Source organism: Salvelinus fontinalis, chromosome 42, assembly GCF_029448725.1.
Source record: "Salvelinus fontinalis isolate EN_2023a chromosome 42, ASM2944872v1, whole genome shotgun sequence".
Classification (NCBI taxonomy): Eukaryota; Metazoa; Chordata; class Actinopteri; order Salmoniformes; family Salmonidae; genus Salvelinus; species Salvelinus fontinalis.
Window position 1 is genome coordinate 14,049,922 of NC_074706.1, and position 21,946 is coordinate 14,071,867.

Sequence of the window (21,946 nt, forward strand, 5' to 3'; positions counted from 1 at the left end):
GTGAGTGCAATAGCGTCAGAGCTCAGTATTTGTGCAATAAACTACGCGAGTGAGATGTTTGCTGACCAGCCAGAGTCCTTGGTAAATCCCTTGTGTTAGCATACTGTAGTTCAAACTGCTAATGCAGCAGAAAATATGAAGGGAATATAATAGTATGTTGATTAAGCATAACCAACTTAAACAACGCAAACACAATCTACGTTTAATTAATATTAAGTGCTAAGTTATTAATGAGCTATTTCCACTTCCTCAGTAACTGCCTAGCATGGTTTTCATTGATTTACCTAGCATTAGCCTAGCGATGGGCGCAAGTTATACCTACTAACACAAAACAGAATGCAAATGAAGATGGATTTCATGTATGGAGAAGAGAGTCTCTTTCAGAATGCAAAGCTGCTGTAGTTGAGCGCAACGGTGCAGCCAACACACCTGACATGTTACCAGTGGTTCAGAGAGTCGGGAGCATGGTCAGAGCACAGGGAACATCAGGGTTATGGGTTGAATCCCAGCCTGGGCAACATAAACTGAATATATCTGTCAATGTTGACAGTTCAGCGATTAGCTCGTAATAAAAACATCTGCTAGAGGACATTTTGTGCTGGTGCTCACATATTCACATGCCTTCAAAAGACATTATCTTTAAATGGAGGCGAAGGGGCTCGTGTCACGGACATCTGTCTACGTCGCCCAGAGGCTCAGTGTAGCCAAATGTTGACCTTCCCGTGCCGCCCATGGGTAGGCATTCACGGGAGGATGAGTAGGCCTCTCTGCACCATGACGATCCGCTCTGGGCTGCTCTGGGCTACACTGATAGCGTGACAGCACTTTTCCGAACGGAAGGAAAGGAAGAAGAGAAGGAGTGAATCACGGCATACAAAGTCTCTCTCTCCCGCTCTCCAAAAGTTGAGTCGCCCACACATTAGTTCCACGAAGATGCCGATTTCACTCGAGATGTTTTAATTTGTTCTGCTTTTTAATCTCTGGGCTCACAGACGTCGTTCTGTCATCTCAGTCTCGTTTTCCCCGGGGGATGCGGAAGTCCCCTCAGCGAAAGAAGCATGCCATGTTCTCCACACCATTTTTTTTTCTCCAGTTCGAATGTCCCCCTTTTCCTAAATTACACAGAAAATCCTCTTGGTTTCTTTGAATGTTCATGAATCAAAATAGAAGGGGAGGGAAAGGTAATGCCCTAGTTCCCTAAATGCTGCTATCCTCCCTCTAGTCTACTCTAACCTACCAGAAGCAGCAATGACGTGGTTTGAAGGAACAAATTAAGGTTATTGTTCCGACGAGTCGAGATGCCTATCTGCACCCATCGCCCATCTTTAATAGGAGTGTGTTTGTGCGTGTGTGTGTGCATGCATGGTTGTGTGTGCATGCATGTGCACGCACGCGCACGTGTCTGCCCTCTCCACAGCCACAATCTCTTAAAAAGTTTCAAACGGATGACCCCGGTCCCCGGCTATCTCCTGTTTGCTGTGTTAAGTCATTATGGTGCCACCAACTCATTAGCTGGTGTAGCAATCCATCCATTACGGGGCTGAAGAGAGGCGGGCTGAGGTAGACGAGCAGGAAAGAGATATATCTGACTGGGAGACGTCGTCCACATCCCGTCGTTTTATTTCTCCCCTCACGGTGCCATATATGTCTCTTCCCACTGTGGAAGCTTTGCAGTGGCAGCATTATCAAAGCGTGAAAACAGCAAAACGCGAACCATAAGAAGGTGAAAGGAACATGTTTCGGTGGCGCATCATTAACGAGTACTCGAGATACGGCGTTGGCATTCAGAGCTCAAAACAGCGCTGCTCCTTCAAAATGGCAAGCGTCAGTTGCGATAGCTGCAGTGTGAATATGTCAGTCGTGAATTTCAGTTAAATTGGTGACTTAATTATGAATGAGAAATGAGTGGCAGCGGAGGTAAAGCAAAGGTGAGAGTAGGTTCTCTGTCGCCGTCGAACCATCCTATAACTGTCGCTAGTAAACCCCAGGTCTCGGAGCTGCTGATGACTTTCCTTAGACACATATTCATTAAGGGTTTCAGAATAGGAGTGCAGATCTAGGATCAGGTCCCGCCCGTCCATATAATCATCTTCATTATGATACAAAAGGCAAAAATGATCCTAGATCACCAGTCTTTATTAGACACTTTATGAATACGGGCCCTGGAATAGTAGACAGACCGACACGCCAATTACCAGATGAGCCAGGGCCGATGTGGCACTTTCACTTCCTCACTAAATTCACAGCAGAACACCTTAGCAAGGAGCCATGATGTGAAAGTTATGTCTGCTGTCGGAAAGGAAGGAGGGGGGAGAGAGATGGCATGTTTGCGTCATGTAAAGGACCGGATCATCAGATTCGTCACAGCTCATTGTACTCTGAAATTAATGTGAGTGAGATGACAAGGGCAGGGAGAGATGGACGGGGTCCGTGAACCAGGGAACCCTGGGAGCTAGGAGCGTGGGGACCTCCTGAGAGAAATATATTATGTAACACTGTCCGTCTCTGAGTGGCAACAGATCAAATCTGTATTCACACTGGACAGCCGGGTCCTCAAACAACCGTGAAAAAGAGACCAGGCATGCAGCATTCCATGTTACCAAATGCAGATTTTTCTTGATCTAGTTTGGTTTGACTCTTTTCCGTTCAATGGACAAGGAAATAAAAGCTAGGATATATCAATGCAAATAGCTTAATCATAGTGCGTGAATCGCAGCGTCGGCAAATCCCCATGACATATGGGAACCGTACTCTCACCATGCCATGGTCATTGCACTTCTGTTCATTAAAAGAAAAAAGGAAGAAAAAAACGGAAATAAAATGTTTAGACCAACTGCCATTTTAAGCATAAGCTGCTGGTCGGTTTGGTCCCTAAAAACAGAAGCATCCATAGCAGGGTAGTGTAGGGTAATGCTGCCATATATAGTGCATTCGGAAAGTATTCAGACCACTAGACTTTTCCAACATTTTGTAAAGCTTCAGCCTTATTCTTCTTCTTCTTATTATTTACATGTAATACATTGCTTTCCCCTCATCAATCTACACACAATACCCCATAATGACAAAGCAAAAACAGATTTTTTGAATTTTTTGCAAATGTATACAAAATAAAAACTGAAATATGACATTTACTTAAGTATTCAAACCGTTTACTCAGTATTTTGTTGAAAGGGAAAGGGGGATAGTTGTACAACCTAGTCAGTGGTACAACTGAATGCCTTCAACTGAAATGTGTCTTCCGCATTTAACCCAACCCCTCTGAATCAGAGAGCTGCGGGTGGCTGTCTTAATCGACATCCATGTCTTCAGCGCCCGGGGAACAGTGGGTTAACTGCCTTGCTCAAGGGCAGAATGACAGATTTTGACCTTTGTCAGCTCGGGGATTCGATCCAGCAACCTTTCAGTTACTGGCCCAATGCTCTCTGCACCTGTAACGTGTATGCTGGGAGTCTGGAAGCAAGTGCAGGGAGTGCAAATGTAATAATAAATAGAACATAGTACAAAACATGAAAAGCGTACAGACATGAAAAAGAAACAGAGTCAATAACATCTGGGGAAAGAACCAAAGGGAGTGACATATATAGCGGAGGTAATCAGGAAGGTGATGGAATCCAGGTGAGTGTCATGAGGCGCAGGTGCGCATAACTATAGTGGCAGAGAGGAGGAGCGGGAGTAGACGTGACAGTACCCCCTCCCTGACACATGGCTCCAGCCGCAGAACGCCGACCAGGGGGACGGTCCGAGGACCAGCAGCGGGCCGAAAGCTTCTGCTGAGGCACGGGAACCTGTAGAGCCAGCTGAGGCTCGGGAACCTGTAGAGACAGGCGAGGCATGGGAGCCCGACGAGCCGGTTGAGGCATGGGACCCAGACGAGCCGGCTAAGGCATGGGAGCCTGACGAGCCGGTTGAGGCATGGGACCCAGACGAGCCGGCTAAGGCATGGGAGCCTGACGAGCAGGCTGAGGCATGGGATCCCAACAAGCCAGCTGAGGCATGGAAGCCTGACGAGCCAACTGAGGCTTGAGAACCTGTTGAGCCAAGCGAGGCTTGAAAACCTGTCGAGCCAGCTGAGGCATGGAAGCCTGGTGAGCCAACCGTGGCTTGAGAACCTGTCGAGCCAACCGAGGCTTGAGAACCTGTCGAGCCAGCTGAAACATGGAAACCTGTCGAGCCAGCTGAGGCATCCCCGGTAGCTTTGGCACTGGAAGCCTGACGAGCCAACAGAGATTTGAGAACCTGTCGAGCCAACTGAGGCTTGAGAACCTGTCGAGCCAAGCGAGGCTTGAAAACCTGTCGAGCCAGCTGAGGCATGGAAGCCTGGCGAGCCAACCGTGGCTTGAAAACCTGTCGAGCCAACCGAGGCTTGAGAACCTGTCGAGCCAGCTGACACATGGAAACCTGTCGAGCCAGCTGGGGCATGGAAACCTGTCGAGCCAGCTAAGACATCCCCGGTAGCTTTGGCACTGGAAGCCTGACGAACCAACAGAGATTTGAGAACCTGTCGAGCCAGCTGGGGCATGGAAACCTGTCGAGCCAGCTGAGACATCCCCGGTAGCTTTGGCACTGGAAGCCTGACGAGCCAACAGAGATTTGAGAACCTGTCGAGCCAGCTGGGGCATGGAAACCTGTCGAGCCAGCTGAGACATCCCCGGTAGCTTTGGCACTGGAAGCCTGACGAGCCAACAGAGATTTGAGAACCTGTCGAGCCAGCTGGGGCATGGAAACCTGTCGAGCCAGCTGAGACATCCCCGGTAGCTTTGGCACTGGAAGCCTGATGAGCCAACAGAGATTTGAGAACCTGTCAAGCCAGCTGAGACATGGATGCCTGACGAGCCAGCTGATGCATCCACGGTTGCTTCGGCAGCCGCCCTTGGATGTGGCATCACCAGTAAAAAAAAAAATCCCTGTTACTTCCCTTTGGTGAGGCGTTATTCTGTAACGTGTACGCTGGAAGTCTGGAAGAAAGTACAAGGAAAGTGCAAATGTAATAATAAATAGAACATAGTACAAAACAAGAAACACAAAAAGCATAGACAGAAACAGAGTCAATAACGCCTGGGGAAATAACCAAAGGGAGTGACAGATGTAAGGGAGGCAATCAGGAAGGTGATGGAGTACAGGTAAGTGTCATGAGGCGCAGGTGCACGTAACGATGGTGGCAGGTGTGCGTAATGATAACACAACTAGCGACAACGAGGGCCAGAGAGGAGGAGCGGGAGTAGACGTGACAGCACCTTTGGTAGATATTACAGCCTTGAGTCTTCTTGGGTATGACACTACAAGCTTGGCACACCTGTAATTGGGGAGTTTCTCCCTTTCCTTTCTGCAGATCTTCTCAAGCTCTGTCAGGTTGGATGGGGAGCGATGCTGCACAGCTACTTTCAGGTCTCTCAAGAGAAGTTTGATTGGGTTCCAGTCCGTGAACTGTGGGACCTTATATAGAGAAGTGTGTGCCTTTCCAAATCATGTCCAATCAACTGAATTTACACCAGGTGGACTCCAATCAAGTTGTAGAAACATCTCAAGGATGATCAATGGAAACAGGATGCACATGAGCTCAATTTCGAGTCTCATAGCTAAGGGTCTGAATACTTAAGTAAGGTATTTCTGTTTTTTTCAACTTTTAATACATTTGAAAACCTGTTTTCGCTTCATCATTATGGGGTATTGTGTAGAGATTTCTGAGGATTTAGTTTATTTAATCCATTTTAGAATAAGGCTGTAAAGTAACAAAATGTGAAAGAAAATCAAAGGGTCTGAATACTTTCCAGAGGCACTGTACACCATATTGAGATGAGGCCCAATAAAGTGTACAGCTGAGTAATTGACCATTACATGTGTCAATAAGTGTGTATAATCACGGCATACAACAACATCGGCTCGATCACAAATCATGAATATTATAATTATTATTATGACATCTGTATTGTTATGTAATTATGCAGCATCAGCCCCATCGGTTCAGCCAACAGTTTGGAACATTTCATCAGCTGGAGGGATAGAACGCATATAGAACACCCTTTCAATCATTAGTGGAATATTAGTCTGCAATAATGAGGGAGACTGGATTCTACAAGAAGAGAAGAAGCAGATATTGTAGATGGCTTGTTTCAATTCATTACAGGGAGAGAGAGAGAGAGAGAGAGAGAGGAGAGAAGAGAGAGAGAGAGAGAGAGAGAGAGAGAGAGAGAGAGAGAGAGAGAGAGATGAGAGAGAGAGAGAGAGAGAGAGAGAGAGAGGAGAGAGAGAGAGAGAGAGAGAGAGAGAGAAGAGAGAGAGAGAGAGAGAGAGAGGAGAGAGAGAGAGAGAGAGAGAGAGAGAGAGAGAGAGAGAGAGAGAGAGAGAGAGAGAGATGAGAGAGAGAGAGAGAGAGAGAGAGAGAGAGAGAGAGAGAGAGAGAGAGCGAGAGAGAGAGGAGAGAGGAGAGAGAGAGAGAGAGGAGAGAGAGAGGAGAGAGAGAGAGAGAGAGAGAGAGAGAGAGAGAGAGAGAGAGAGAGAGAGAGAGAGAGAGAGAGAGAGAGAGAGAGAGAGAGAGAGAGAGAGAGAGAGATTCTTTGCTTCAATAAAGCCCCAGTTTTTAGCCCGGCCCCTTTTGAATATGGAAACGTTTCAAACACTGAAAAAAAATGAGCGAGAGAGTGAGAGATATAGAGGAAGGCAGAGGGGAGAGAGAGAGAGAGAGTGAGTGAACGAACAAGCCCGAGAGAGAGAGTGTGGGGCCAGTCTGAATTGTGAGAGGCTTACGACACTCAGTGAACAGACGGTGCCTCTGCATGCTCTGCCAGTACACTAGTCTGCTGCAAGCGAGGGATCGAAGTGAAGAGTGCTCTGCCTCTCCTCTCCCTCCCCGTCACACACCGCCTCTGCCTTCCTACTAGCAGCCTCCTCAGCCTCTCAGCCGTCCAGCCTCAACCAGTAAACTCCCTCCAGCCGACAAGGGAAAAACACCCCTAACAACTCGAGTGGATATGAACAGAACCCAAAAGACAGGAGGACGCAGGAGTCAAGGGGCTTTTCACAGGAGATAAGTGGGGATCTGAAAGAAGGATACTAAAAAGAAAGGGACAAAATCTAAAGGGGGAACAGAGAGAGAGAGAGAGAGAGAGAGAGAGAGAAAAGAGAAGGAGAGAGACCCTGGCATTACCCATCGTTATTCTTCCAATCCATTTTTTCTGAAGCGCGCCGGTCGGTCACTGAAATAATAATGACAGAGCTGACTGGATTTAAGCCGTGCAGGTCAGTGATCACTTCAAGTGACAGACGGTAATTTGCGTTGACAGATCGGCCACCAGTCTTTATCGAGAGGGGGTAAGAAGAAGGAAAGGAGTTTTGAGTCCTTTTTTCCTCTCCTTTCTTGGTTGGCTTGGTTTTCCTCCGGCTCATCGCAGTAGCAGTGACTGCAGAGGAGCAGGAGGGCGAGAGAGCGAGAGAGAGCGAGGAGCCACGGCACTCATGCATGCAGCCGAGCAGGGAACTTGCACTTCCTAACAAGCATCCACTTGGATTCCTTGGGTCTTTTCTGGCTTCTTTCACTCGAGGAGAACTAAGACATTGTAAGTCTGCCAGGATCTGGTGTCCTGGCTGAAAAGGACGAGGGGGGGTGGCAAATTTGGACCACACTGGGGTCCTTTTTTAGATTCGTACATAATTAGTGCGGGCACAAAGGGAGTCGCTGAATAGGGGTTGTCCGTCTCTGGATAGGGGTGAGTAGGATTCCTTTCATTTGCGATCGCTCGACGAAGAAAGCATTTTTTACCCCCCTCTGCTCGCCTCTTGTCCCCTGATATCTAACATGAGCAAAGTGACTTGCCCTTTATCCCTCTCCCCTGTTCTTTTCCTTTTCCCCCCCACACTGGATTCCTCCTCCTTTCTATAAGTAAATACCTTGGGGAAAAAACACACGCACAACACAATTCACTACAAGAAAAGGAATACAAAAAAAGTACAAGAGCTGGTTTCCTGCCAGGGAGAGTTTACAAATTACGATGTGAACCATGACAGAATAAAACCGGTACGATTCCAATGGACATTTTCTCTGCGGATCTATCCCAGGATTTTCAGGCTGATGGATTTCCTTCTAATTGGTTTGTACCTAAAGTGGCCCCTGAGGAAGCCCCCTGGGTTGATACTGTTGCTGTGGTGCTCGCTGGGCATCATGCTCAAAATGGTCCCCTCGGTGGAGGGCGTCTGCCCACGGCTATGCCGCTGCGACAGCAAGCTGCTCTACTGCGAGGGGCTCAATCTCACCGACGTTCCGCGCAACCTGAGCAGCGCACTGGGCCTGTCCATGCGCGAGAACAACCTGACGGAGTTGCGCGAGGGCCACTTCGCTGGCCTGTCGCAGCTCACCTGGCTCTACTTGGATCATAACAACATCGACGTGGTGGAGGAGGGCACCTTCGACAGGCTGCGCCGAGTCAAGGAACTCGACCTGAGCACCAACCATATCGAGAGCCTGCCCAATGGCACCTTCAGGCCCCTCCCCAACCTACGCATCCTGGACCTATCGTACAACAGGCTGCAGGCGCTGGAACCCGACCTGTTCCACGGCCTGAGGAAGCTAACCAATTTGCATTTGCGCTACAACGCCCTCAAGTTTGTCCCAGTGAGGATCTTCCAGGACTGCCGGAGCATGCAGTTCCTGGACCTGGGCTACAACCAGCTGCAGAGCCTGGCGCGGAACTCCTTCGCTGGGCTCTTCAAGCTCACCGAGCTGCACCTGGAGCACAATGAGCTGGTCAAAGTCAACCTGGCCCACTTCCCCCGCCTCATCTCACTGCGCACGCTCTACATGCGCAACAACCGAGCTACCGTTGTGGTCAGCACCCTGGACTGGACCTGGCCCTTCCTGGAGAAGATCGACCTGTCGGCAAATGAGATCGCATACATCGAGCCGCACGTCTTCGAGAGCGTGCCCAACCTCAAGGCCCTCATGCTGGACGCCAACCGGCTGACGGCCGTGGAGCAGCGCATCCTGGATTCGTGGTCGTCCCTGGGCAGCATCACTTTGGCAGGCAACGAGTGGGAATGCAGCCGTAACGTGTGTGCCCTGGCCCAGTGGCTGAGCGCCTTCCGAGGCCAGCGGGACAGCCAGCTGCTGTGCTCAAGCCCGGATGTGGCGCAGGGCGAGGACGTACTGGACGCGGTCTATGCCTTCCAGCTGTGCGAGGACGGCGGCGACCAGTCCACCACAACCATGAGCTGGTACCCAGGCTACACCGCCAAGGACCAGGCCTGGGGCGGCCCCACGGCCAATCCCTACAATCCGCCAGCAGCCGAGGGCGGCGCAGTCGTCACCAATTCCTTCACGGTGACCGTGGCTAACCTCGACGACATAGAGAGCACCATGCAGATCCACAAGGTGGTGACAGGCACCATGGCGCTCATCTTCTCCTTCCTCATTGTGGTGCTGATGCTCTACGTGACCTGGAAGTGTTTCCCGGCGGGCGTGCGGCAGGTGCGCCAGTGCTTCAGCAGCCATCGGCGCAAGCAGAAGCAGAAGCAGAGCATGCAGCAGATGGCCACCATGTCCACGCCGGAGTACTACGTCGACTACAAGCCCAACCACATCGAGGGGGCCCTGGTCATCATCAACGAGTATGGCTCCTGCACCTGCCAGCAGCAACCCTCCCGGGAGTGCGAGGTCTGACCCGGCCCTTTGTGAGTGTATGGATATGTCTGTGTTTACGTGTGTTTGTGTGGATAATATGGACTACCACAGAGACCCTTTTTGGATATATGGGATATATTGGGTGGGTTGGGGTTGTATAAATGAGGATTGAACCAGGGACACTATTTACACTGCGTCGCACTGTGCTGCTCGCCCCCCCCCCCCCCCCCCCCCCCCCCCCTCTACTGTGGAGGAGAAGGGTGGAGGACTGACTGAGACCGTGGATTTATTGCTGTGGATCTGAAGGGCCTCTATGGACACTATGGAGACCAGACTCTATTTTGCCTGTTGACTTGACAAACAGAATCACCAGAGATGGAATATTATGTTGACTTTATACAGAATCACCAGAGAGGATTACTATGTTTGTAGGCACCAACGGATTCTTCTTCTTCTCTCCACCAGGAGTGGATATTATTTCTTAATTCAGGATATTCTGCTATTGTCTAAAGACCAACTGGGGACACACTGGCCAGCCATAAACACACCATTTTTAATTGTGGTAAATACAACGAAAACACAACAACAAAGGAAAAAAATACAAAAAAAGATTGCAAAGTTGGATTATAAAAATAAAAAAAATACGATTATAAATTCAGTGTAAAATATGTTTAAAACGCAAAGAGTGGGAAAAAAAAAGATGCAAGATGCTATCGTATTCCTTTTGTAAACTACGAAAAAATACCATGTTTAAATAAATGAATTGCTATTCACAGTAAAGCCCGTGTGTTGTGAGGAACCTTTGGGAGAGGGGTGGATTATGAAAAGAGATGCAGCGCTCGCGTTGGTGGTAGGAAGAGAGAGAGCATTTTGTCCGGCGTGCCTACTGCGGTATCTCTAGTTGGGTAAAAAGACAAGGGGCCAGAGGGATAGCCTAACCGTACTTCATTTCAAATGTTAAACCCTCTCCAATCTGAATATCAGATCTTTTCTTGATCCCTCTTTCCCTATTTGTGAGTGGGGGGGGGGGGGGGGGGGGGGGGGTATTCAATGTGCCGGCTCGCTATAGATGTTGTGGTTGCTTCCCCCGGATTCCCCCACCTTCCCACTTCTCCTCCCTCTCCTCTATCCTTTCTAGATGAAGTTGATCTGACCCTTTCTAATCAGGTGGCGTATTTTCCACATCCACATTCGTATGTCGTCTAAAACATTCACACAGAAGACACGGGCGGAAGGCAGAGAGGGACCATGATCGCCTGAGAGATCTAAAAAAGCTCAGCCTTGCCTTTTTCCTTGGCTGGTGCTTTTGGCTGTCGTGCTAGAGCTTTGCCATCCGTCCACCGGCGAGGGGACACATCAAAAGGAGGAGGAAAATGCCTAACCCGACACTATTCAAATCAAAACTAATTCTAAAATAGGAGCTAGATGAAGAATTGAATATGTGGGCTTTTATCCTTCTTAAAAGAGACACCAGTAACACATGACACGACACATGCCCGGCCCGATGGATTTCCTCACTATGTTCTGCGTGTAATGTTGAAACATTTGTTCTTCCAATACAAGGCTATTTTGGGTATATTTCTCTCTCTGGTTGTTCCTCATTGTGTGAGTGAGAGATGCGTCGACAGAGGGTTTGGTCTCTTGCACCAGTCGACAATTGACATGTAGGTGCTGCTAGGGGGAGAGAATTGAGTGATAGCTAAGGAAAGGAGTGATTGCGGAGGCCGCAGAAAGAAGGTGTAGGCTGCTCTCTAGTGTCCTAACATCAGCAGCAAAGGAGGGAGGGAGGGAGGGTGAGGGAAGAAAATACACTAGACTCAGAGCTTCTGCACAGTGTCACATTATGATTGCATGCGTAGGTGTGGTGTGTGTACATGCGAGTGTGTGCGATTGTATATTGCTGTGTGTGTGACTGAAATCAGTAAATACAGCCTACTAACAGCACATGCTGTTACTGCAACTAAAGAGACAGAGACAGAGAGAGTAGGTCTGAGGTGTGTGTGTTGTGTGTGTGTGTGTGTGTGTGTGTGTGTGTGTGTGTGTGTGTGTGTGTGTGTGTGTGTGTGTGTGTGTGTGTGTGTGTGTGTGTGTGTGTGTGTGTGATTATATCCTTGTGGGCACCTAAAATCCCCAAAAGTCAGCATAGTAAAACAAGGACAATTCTCCCTTGTGGGGACATTTCCCACATGCCCATAAGGACAAAGGCGGGGTTAGGTTTAAGGTTACATTTAGGGTTAGGGTTAGAGTGTGTGTGTGTGTGTGTGTGTGTGTGTGTGTGTGTGTGTGTGTGTGTGTGTGTGTGTGTGTAGAAGTAGCACACTGTGACCAGCGGTCTCTAGGCTGACCTGTGTTCCTAGACAGAATGCTGCAGCAGCATCAACATCTGGTCTCAACATCAGGTTAGGAGCTAGGGTTAGATTTAGGGTTAGGAGCTAGGGTTAGATTTAGGGTTAGATTTAGGGTTAGGAGCTAGGGTTAGATTTAGGGTTAGATTTAGGGTTAGGAGCTAGGGTTAGATTTAGATTTACATTTAGGGTTAGATTTAGGGTTAGGAGCTAGGGTTAGATTTAGGGTTCAAGTTAAGGTTAGATTTAGGGTTAGGGGCTAGGGTTAGATTTAGGGTTAGGGTTAAGGTTAGATTTAGATTTAGGGTTAAGGTTAGATTTAGGGTTAGGGTTAAGGTTAGATTTTGGGTTAGGAGCTAGGGTTAGATTTAGGGTTAGGGTTAAGGTTAGATTTAGGGTTAGGGTTAAGGTTAGATTTAGGGTTAGGGTTAAGGTTAGATTTAGGGTTAGGGTTATGGTTAGATTTAGGGTTAAGGTTAAGGTTAGATTTAGGGTTAGGGTTAAGGTTAGATTTAGGGTTAAGGTTAGATTTAGGGTTAAGGTTAGATTTAGGGTTAAGGTTAGATTTAGGGTTAGGGTTAAGGTTAGATTTAGGGTTAGGGTTAATGTTAGATTTAGGGTTAGGGAAAATAGGATTTTGAATGGGTCTGAATTTTGTCCCCCCACAATGTTAGTTATGCAAGACTGTGTGTGTGTGTGTGTGTGTGTGTGTGTGTGTGTGTGTGTGTGTGTGTGCGTGCGTGCGTGCGTGCGTGCGTGTGCGTGTGTGTGTGTAAATGGCTCAACTGGGTGTAGAGTATGTGTGTAACGGGGGGTGTGTTGTGTGTTTGAGTGATGGTGCAGAGTTACAGTAGCATGACACAAACAAATAGAATAATATGCAAGCAATTACTTAACATACGGTATCGACCTGGAGGTCAAATCATTTCATCAATCAACATGAAATCAAATAATCACTGCATTTCAACCACCTGCCTCAACGCAAACAGCAAACAGACACATTCAAAACAAACCAATGACATATAGTATGTTACACTGTCGATGTACCTTATGCATATTGTGATACCTTCAATTTCATATAAACGTATAGTTGCTCGTGCTTTATGAGGGGTACAAAGCTGGGATATTATCAAATGCTAACTAGAAAGGTTATCAGACTTTTTCCCTTCAGCCTTTTGTAAAGGCTGTACAAGCCTCTACTATTGTACTAACTACAGCCTGTATACAGATGTAGGATCTTCATTTGAGCAGGAAAACAATCCTGCAGCAACAGGAAATGTGAATTATTACGTGGATTAAAATGAATCGACCATTTTGTAGGGGTTGATCCATTTTTCAAAAGGAAAAACATAGTCCGAAAGTGGACATTTTTAAAACCTCAAATCCACTACAAGCTTTACATTTCCCGCAACGGGGTGATCCAGTTAAGATACTACATCTTTAGGCCACGTGGGTGAATGGTTGCAGTTAAACAATATCACGCCCACTAAACTCTTGTGTGTACGGCGCCATGCGTAAACTGTACAACCTAAATCTATTCTGATATCTACCATATGAGGCGTTTCACAGAGTGGAACACCAGACCAGGAGAAAAACCAAAATAGCAACAAGGCGGGAGAGCAACAACTCAACTGAAATGTGCAGTCATTTTTGTTGTTGCGTGGAGCCGCTCAAGAGAACAACAACAACAAGCGCCGACGACAACAGCGGCATTTTTCAGATTTCAGATTCATGATCTACTTCGTATTCATGATATCTCCCGACCGGGCGGCGCACTTTTGAAATCCAAAATGGCCATAAATCATAACTAGGCATGACATCGGTATGCTAAGTAGGCTAGCCACCGACCGATACAGCCGAGCAGAGCAGGGCAGAGAGACACATCATAGTGAGATATGCGATATACTGATAGTCATTTGCTTATTATCTTATTCTCTTACGTTCTGTCTTATTCATTTTCTTTCCTGGTAGCCCCTCAAATCATGCAAACTGCCGGGCCTATATTTAGGCTGTGTTGTCCTGATTTATTCGTATAAATATTCAATGATGCCTTGACACCCAGGCTACTGATGCCACCTCCATTTTGTTTCAGTATTTTTAACACGCGATGGGTGGATAGGAGGGAGGCGGGGACAGGGAAGGGGGTCTGCATATTTGAAAGGGTTGTCCTTAAGACTCCAGGATGCACCCACAGGCTTCTCCCCCCCCCCCCCCTCTCTATCCCTCCCTCTTTCTCTTTTTCTCTCTACCTCTATTTGACACTGCGGGGAGGACCGAAAACCTGCAGGTGTTTGTTGACCGTCTCAGACAAGGGGTCATCGCCCCAACACGGCATATCAGCTCTCCTATAACCTCCCATTATTAACAACCTGATTGATGACACTTAGCAAAATCGATACTGACACGGATGACTGGCTTACCAAATGGACTCTCTTCCATGATCACCTGATGATCCACTGATTACCGATTACATACTCTTCGACATTTTTCTACATGCTCATGCTACAGCTATTGACCGTCTATGGGAGGGCGAGGAGAAAATAATAATGGTTTATTTATATGGCCCTGCATTATTGAAATGGCAGCTAATTAGCAATGGTGATGGAGGAGAATAGAGAGAAAGGGGCGGACTGGCCGCGATTCCGCTCGCGTCGTATCTGGGGTTGGGGGGGGGGGGGTTTCGGAGGGGGATAAAGTTTGATATTGGTTCTGTTTGAAATGGAAATTGTGCTAGGGAGCGTGCCAATGGTTTCTGTACGTCGGGGAGCACAGCTGTGTCTAAAAGCAGGAGGAGAGAGGATGGATGTGTGATGATTGGGTAATGCACTTGTTAACAGGTTTTGAATCTCCTGTCTCCAAGCTATGCATGTGTGTGTGTGTGTGTGTGTGTGTGTGTGTGTGTGTGTGTGTGTGTGTGTGTGTGTGTGTGTGTGTGTGTGTGTGTGTGTGTGTGTGTGTGTGTGTGTGTGTGTGTGTGTGTGTGTGTGTGTGTGTGTGTACGCGCGTGTGTGCATACAAGAAAGAGATCAAGCCATGACGTATGTGAATGTGTTGGAACAAAATGTTACCGAAACTAAAAGAGAGGATGTTGGAATGACATGAAGAAAAGAGGAACACATACACACACCCACATAGGGTACGACAGACTGCAGGATATTACGATGTGTGAACAGGGATGGCACGAGCCAACTTTAAAGGTCACCCCCACACCTCTCAGAGTAGACAGAGAGACCCAGCAGAGCACAACCCACAGCACAGTACAGCACAGCTAACAGCTAGCGTAGATCATGTTAAACACAGCACGCCTGTCACAACCCATCCGGATAACAAAATACCCATACATCACATGACATATCTGGATAGCACATGTAACACACACACACACACACCAACACCTTAAACGACAGGGCCATGTAAATGTCATAGACAACCCATCTGACACACACGGCGCAACTCCTTCAACGACAGGGTCATTCAGTACAGGACAGGAGCCATAGACATCTGGTAACCCAAACCCCAACCAACAGGGTCACGTCATAGGCCATGTGTGGCTCATTGTGTATAACGTGGCCTACTTCCTGTGGAACATCTGTTGTGTTTTAACGGGTGATTTTGCAGCGAAGCAAATGTCCCCCTGAGAGACAATAATGTGTTCCACTACTTTAACTACTCTGGTAGGAACGATACGCAGGAGTATAATGACGGCCAGGGGGGGAGGGGGGGGGGGGGTGTCATAAATGTTGGCTCCAAACCAGAGAAATATAATCTTCCTATTAAGACGCTCCACATTTCCGCCTGTCCACACATTGTGGTATAATTGACCTGAATGGAGGTGCCCACTCTAATCATTCTAATTCGATGGTCCAAACACCACTGACACACGGATGTGTGACCAGTCCGTCAGGTCAGCGGCAGTCTTACGCAATTGTTTACATTGCGGGTTCAATCGACGTCAAGAGTGAGGGATTACACGGCAATCGTCATTGACTGCGTGGTAAAGGTGAGTGGTTCCGTGACATTCACAGAGGCAGACTCTGTGCGCTCGTAGCCAATCACCTTTCCTCCGGGAAATGGTTTACGTCATGTGATTGGGAGAGGGTAGTGGTTAGGGGACGTATTTGTGTGTGCATCCGTCTGTGCGTGTAAAGTCCATGGTAATAATGTTAAACGAATTACCCGTTATGTTCTGTGCACCGGGGTTTCAACCAGGTGCCCACTGTTTCTTTCATCGGGGCCCTGCCATGCATAATAAACGCCTCACACCCACTCATAACCGGAGAGGTGGCAAAAACACGAAGTGGCGGCGGGTTTGCGGCGGTGCGCGGCGGGGCCGCTGACGATTTACGATGACAACGGTGCGTGGGCCTGCGCTGAGTCCATACTTCGTTTGAAATGGTTTATCAGGATCGATATTGGAATGATCATCATTGATTCTCACAGTGCACCTCGTCGTCTTTCTCGGCGCCGTATTCTATTCCGCTCCATTATATTCTCTAGCCACTAACTAACGTTGTACAGATGTAGGATCTTAACTTGAGCCAGTTGGCTATAACAGTGACATAATCCCGCAGCAACAGGAAATGTGAATTATTATGTGGATTAATGGACATTTTTTGGAGGGGGTTGATACATTTTTCATTACGGCAAATCAAGTCTGACATTTTTAAGTAGAAATGACAAACTTTAGAGGTCTTTTTAAACCTTGAATACACTACACGTTTTCGTGTGTACACTACAAGGGGCGGTTGTGTGAGTGTAGGCTAGCTACCACATGCAGCACTGCTCTGTTTTCATCATACAGACTGATTTAGACAGTGGGAGAGAGCCAGAAAGGCAATGTGTGTACGTGTATGTGTGTGTGTGTGTGTATGACAACATAACCACTACACTTCATGTGGACACTGTGTGTATGCTATTGTTAACATCCGGTGATGCATAAAACGTGATGATAGAATAGCTGGGTCAGAGCCAGTGAGCTAAAACATGGCAACAGCTGGGCCTGATTCTGTGGGGGTCTACAGTCCACGGAGTCACTTATAAACTGGGATTACAATATATACTGTATTATCAGATATGGAGCAGAGAGCAAGAGAGCTATTATGACAAGTGTTTTGATCATAGAGAGAGAGAGAGATATTATCTCTATGGTTCAGCTGGAGTACTATAAGCTCTGTCCGGGGTTGCCCGGAAGCTTCATGTTGGATCCATACTTCATACAGATGGATGTGGATATGATAGAATGAGGTCAAGCGGAGTTCAAATCCTGTTGCTTTGATGTAGGCTGTTTTCAGATATCCGTTCCCTGGACAGAGTAAAACAACAAGTGCATTCTGTCATGTTGTGCATTGAGGTTGAATTCAGACAGTTTATTTTTTATTATTATATATTTTTGTTCAACATAGGGTTAAATGTGCCAACACAGTAATTGTGTTAAACATGTGTTTGTCAAATGTTAAGCATCACCTCATTGTCTTGAATTTTTCAAGATGAAAGCGACTGGTAGAAGTGGTAAATCAGCCCCCCAAAAAGCACACAACCGGTGCATACTAGCGTCGTACATACCTTCTGTAAAAGGATACAATGTATACGCCCACACGTGATGAGATTGATCGATAATGGTCGTGTACTGTACAGCCTACACATATTGTAGAGAAACACAATTATGCATGCTTGTATACGGTACACACATAGGAAGGCACGCAGGTACTCATGCAGGCAGGTAGGCAGGCACGCACACAGACGCGCAAGCACACACAGTACTTTTTTGCACCAGCAAATCAGCTCCAAGTGATTTTAAAGTATTCCCCATGCATAATGGGGAGATACTCTATATGCGATCAAGTACAAATGTAGGCAAGGTTTGAAATTATTATGTTTTAGTCTAATCTGTATCTGTTCGGGCTTCTTGCGGTCAACTTGCAGTCTACAAATGATTTGTAATTATATTCCGGTCGCCTGACCATCTGCTCCAGATTTTTTTTGTTGTTGTTGAATTTAGTTGTTGAATTTAGTTGTTTACCCCTGCAGTACTGCAAACACGCGACTGCAATCGACCCACAATCTTAAACCACATAAAAACCACAAGAAATGCCATCTGTGGCTCATTTAAGCAAACCTAGTCAATTCAGGGGGGGGGTCAAATCTAGTCAACCACGGCAGACCAGTCACGACCCGTCAACCCCCCTATGACGTCACACTTGAGCCCTTAGACCAAAACCCTATTGTTGGGGGACACAGTCTGAAAGCCTGTTGGGTACTCGGACACGTTGACCGACGATCTGCACAGCAAGAAACAAAAGGGCGGTGCCAAAACCACCAGCGTGTGACAATCAGTGACCCACCAAACTGTGAAGAAGGCTGACGGGGACTCGGGATGGTGCGGGGCCGGCGTGACTAAAAGGAGCACGTCCACGTTTTGTTTTCGAGCGTCTTCTTCACAAAACACCATACATGCTTCACAACAGTCCATCATAGATACCGAATGAATGAATGAATGCATGCATGCATAACTGAATGAATGAATGAATGAAGCCCGGTGTTCTTTTGACAATATACTGTTTGTTCATTTCAGAATGAAAAGGAGTGTAAAGTGTGCAGGCTGAGAATGGCAAAGGTAAAAACAAGAGTAAATGTTCAGAATGGTTTTAGGCACAAATGGTGCCGGAAACCAAGGAGTATCACCTTATATGCAAATATATCACCACACATGCAAAAAATGGAAAGCCATAGGGAACATTGCTACTGTAAACATGACCAATAAGATAATTCTAAAGTTACACCTATATAAAAACAAAAACACATAAATAAAAGGAGTTATGGCAAATGTCTCCATTTCCTTTGGACGTTGCGTTGAAAAAGCGCTTCCATAGATGGACTGAACTGGAGGTAAGCGAAGCTATACTGTAGCATTGTGGAGATGAAGGCGAACCTATGGGCAGTAATCAGCATATCTAGTTAACGGCTATAAGCTGGTAAAGCCTCTATACTCTATGGACACAGAGTTAAGTACACCACAGCAGTTTAGGCGAACTAAAATAGACCGCATTTATCATTCTCTCATTTATCATACTCTCGATGTCATGGTAAACAAATTACAATTCCTCTCCCTCTCCCTCACATACACTCTCTCTCCTTCTCTCCCTCTCTTTCTTCACTATCCCTTTCATTCTCCTTTCCTCCCTTCTGGCATCTCTCCAGTAGCCAATGCGATTTGCCCCCCTCTCCCATTCTCCCACTGTCAGACAGGTTAAGGAATGATGTCGACGCTTTACGAGAGCTCATGGTAACAACGTGAATTCCATTGGGCATCTGGTCTCTCTTCATTCTGTTCAATGTGTAATATGATTACCTTTGGATGGGCTTCAAACTGTACACAAAAGAGTGGACTTACCTGTTATACAAATTGCATCGGAGAGCGAACCAGATGGGGCCGCAGCAAAGGGACATGGGAGAAAAAAAAAGGGAAAGAGAGAATAGGCCAACTGGTTAGAATATATTCAGCGTTTTTATCTCGTGCTTTGGGAATGGATCAGAACAGCGGAGGGGGCTTTGAGCGGACCGTGTAAAAACATCCCTCTAACAGTCCGTTGGGCCTTTGTCTGTGGTGCATTTCTAACACTCGTCCAGGCCTTCATAGAATCATAGGATCATTTCAAGGACAGCAGAGAGAGCAGCCAGAGAGCCCCACAGACGACTGCCCTGACATCAGATGAGACCGCCTGGCATGCGTGTGTGTGTGTGTGTGTGTGTAGCGACTTGAGAAGAGAAACTAGAACAGAGACAGAGACGATGGCCTCGGGAGCTGCGTTGGGTCAAAGCAGATGGTGTGCTTCATGCCTAACCTCTGACAGCCCATCACAGAGAAACAGGCACAGAGAAATTAAATGAACGGAGCCTGGCCGTTAGAAGTGGGTGAAAACAGTCAGGGTGCCTAGAAATGTCCGACAATGGTGATTTCAATTGCTGCTGTCGTTGGCACCACTGTTAAGATATTGCACAGAGATGAATAATGTGACCCCAAACTAGATGCAATATTTAGGCCTATGACCTGAGTCCTTTTTCAAAATGGCCACTCTAGGGGAGGAGCAACGGCTTAAAATGAGTCTGTTTTTAGAAGTGCCATAGAAGTCAGGGGTCTTATACAATGACAGAAGCTTATCGTTGTTGTTGTTGTTGTTGTTGTTGTTTACCTTCAACTCAAATCCAAAATGTCAGCTCTCCCAAAAAGCATCAAAGAGATACAGAGCGAGACACACACACACAGAATGTGAATGTTTTGGGTCGAGTTTAAGTGGGTTTTTCTCCCCCCCCCCCACCCCCGAATAGGCCTATATAGTTGAGGCTGCTGAAGCTGCGGTTGACAAGCGAGATGGAGTGTCGTGCCAATTTATGTCCTCTGCAAGTCTCCTGATTACATTCATTGGGGCTCCGTGAGAGATTTATGAATACAACTCAGCCAGCAGCCAGTCCCATCCAGAGTCCTGAATAATGGCAGCCTGCAAGATCGCTTTTTCAATTTCTTCCCTTTCCCTTCCCGCCACAAAAGGGGGGATGAATATAACCCCCCCCCCCATTTTTTTTTATTTTTTATCTACGTGCACCTGACATCAAAATATGCTGGGAATTCTGTCACCAACCCCACGGCTTTAAATGGGAGAGCCGGGTATGAAGACCTTGGTGATGTCTGTGCCTTGTTTTTGATTGTGTACAGCACCAAGTAAAAGTCCCTTCCAATATGAAGCACTCGGGTATGGATGCATGCAAAATGGTGGCCATAGTTTGGCACAGTATGCTATGATCACAGTCGACACACTGGACTCTTCACACTCTTTCTACATTACTGAAAGTCTATAGCCTGTCTATGGCACAACAACAGAACAAATTCCACATATTAACATATAAATGCGTGTTCATTGTACATCCTGCAACATGCTATGGTGGTATTCTTCGTCTGTAAGACTGCACCGTGCAGTTAGTACCAACGTATAGTCACTCAAAGTAAATGCATTGTGGTAATTCATGCTGTCAGATCCATCGAAGCCAGGCGCTGAGGACAAACAGACCATTTGAATAACCAAGTGGTGCCCGAGTCCCTTATGACTTTTGGGAAAGATAGTGGCGTAGATAAAAAGGAGAATGAAAGAAAGAATAGCTGGAACACAGAGAGTGAGGTGGAGATAGAAAAAGAGAGTGTGAGATAGTGAAGAGAGAGAGAGAGAGATTTACAGGGGTAGAGTACGGGACATGGGACTTCTTCGGCACAGGCCTCCGCTCTTGTTCTGGCCAAAACAAACACATTGGGGCCCCCAGCGGGAACCCGAATTGCCTGCTGAATCTTGGGAGCCAATTACAGCTGTGGAGACTGGAGAGCGGGGCCACAGTAAGAGGGAGAGAGAGAGAAGGCTCAAACTTAAAGGGAAACTCCACTCAAAAACAATAGGGATATACAAATGAAGTCGGAAGTTTACATACAACTTAGCCAAATACATTTAAACTCAGTTTTTCACAATTCTTGACATTTAATCGTTCCAAAAATGTCCTGTCTTAGGTCAGTTAGGATCATCACTTTATTTTAAGAATGTGAAATGTCAGAGAATTATTTATTACAGCTTTTATTTCTTTCATCACATTCCCAGTGGGTCAGAAGTTTACATACACTCAATTAGTATTTGATAGCATTGCCTTTAAATTGTTTAACTTGGTTCAAACGTTTCGGGTAGCCTTCCACAAGCTTCCCACAATAAGATGGGTGAATTTTGGCCCATTTCTCCTGACAGAGCTGGTGTAACTGAGTCAGGTTTGTAGGCCTCCTGGCTCGCACACGCTTTTCAGTTCTGCCCACAAATGTTCTATAGGATTGAGGTCAGGGCTTTGTGATGGCCACTCTAATACATTGACTTTGTTGTCATTAAGCTATTTTGCCACAAATTTTAAAGTAAGCTTGGGGTCATTGTCCATTTGGAAGACCCATTTGCGAACAAGCTTTAACTTC

General features: G+C 46.9%; 2 protein-coding genes across 4 annotated transcripts in view; one reads left to right on the forward strand and one right to left on the reverse strand.

Moving 5' to 3' along the window:
• The window catches only part of LOC129841328 (catenin alpha-2), a 697,172-nt gene that overhangs the window by 200,700 nt on the left and 474,526 nt on the right, over nucleotides 1–21,946 (reverse strand). The window lies entirely within an intron of this gene.
• On the forward strand, nucleotides 6,700–10,390 carry LOC129841329 (leucine-rich repeat transmembrane neuronal protein 1-like). The gene has a single exon (XM_055909554.1). It carries the CDS (start codon nucleotides 8,066–8,068, stop codon nucleotides 9,647–9,649), a length of 1,584 nt encoding a protein of 527 aa, XP_055765529.1. The 5' UTR covers nucleotides 6,700–8,065; the 3' UTR covers nucleotides 9,650–10,390.

Bases quoted from the DNA above. Each gene is read 5' to 3' on its own strand.
- LOC129841329 (XM_055909554.1), top strand. From the start codon at position 8,066: ATGGATTTCCTTCTAATTGGTTTGTACCTAAAGTGGCCCCTGAGGAAG.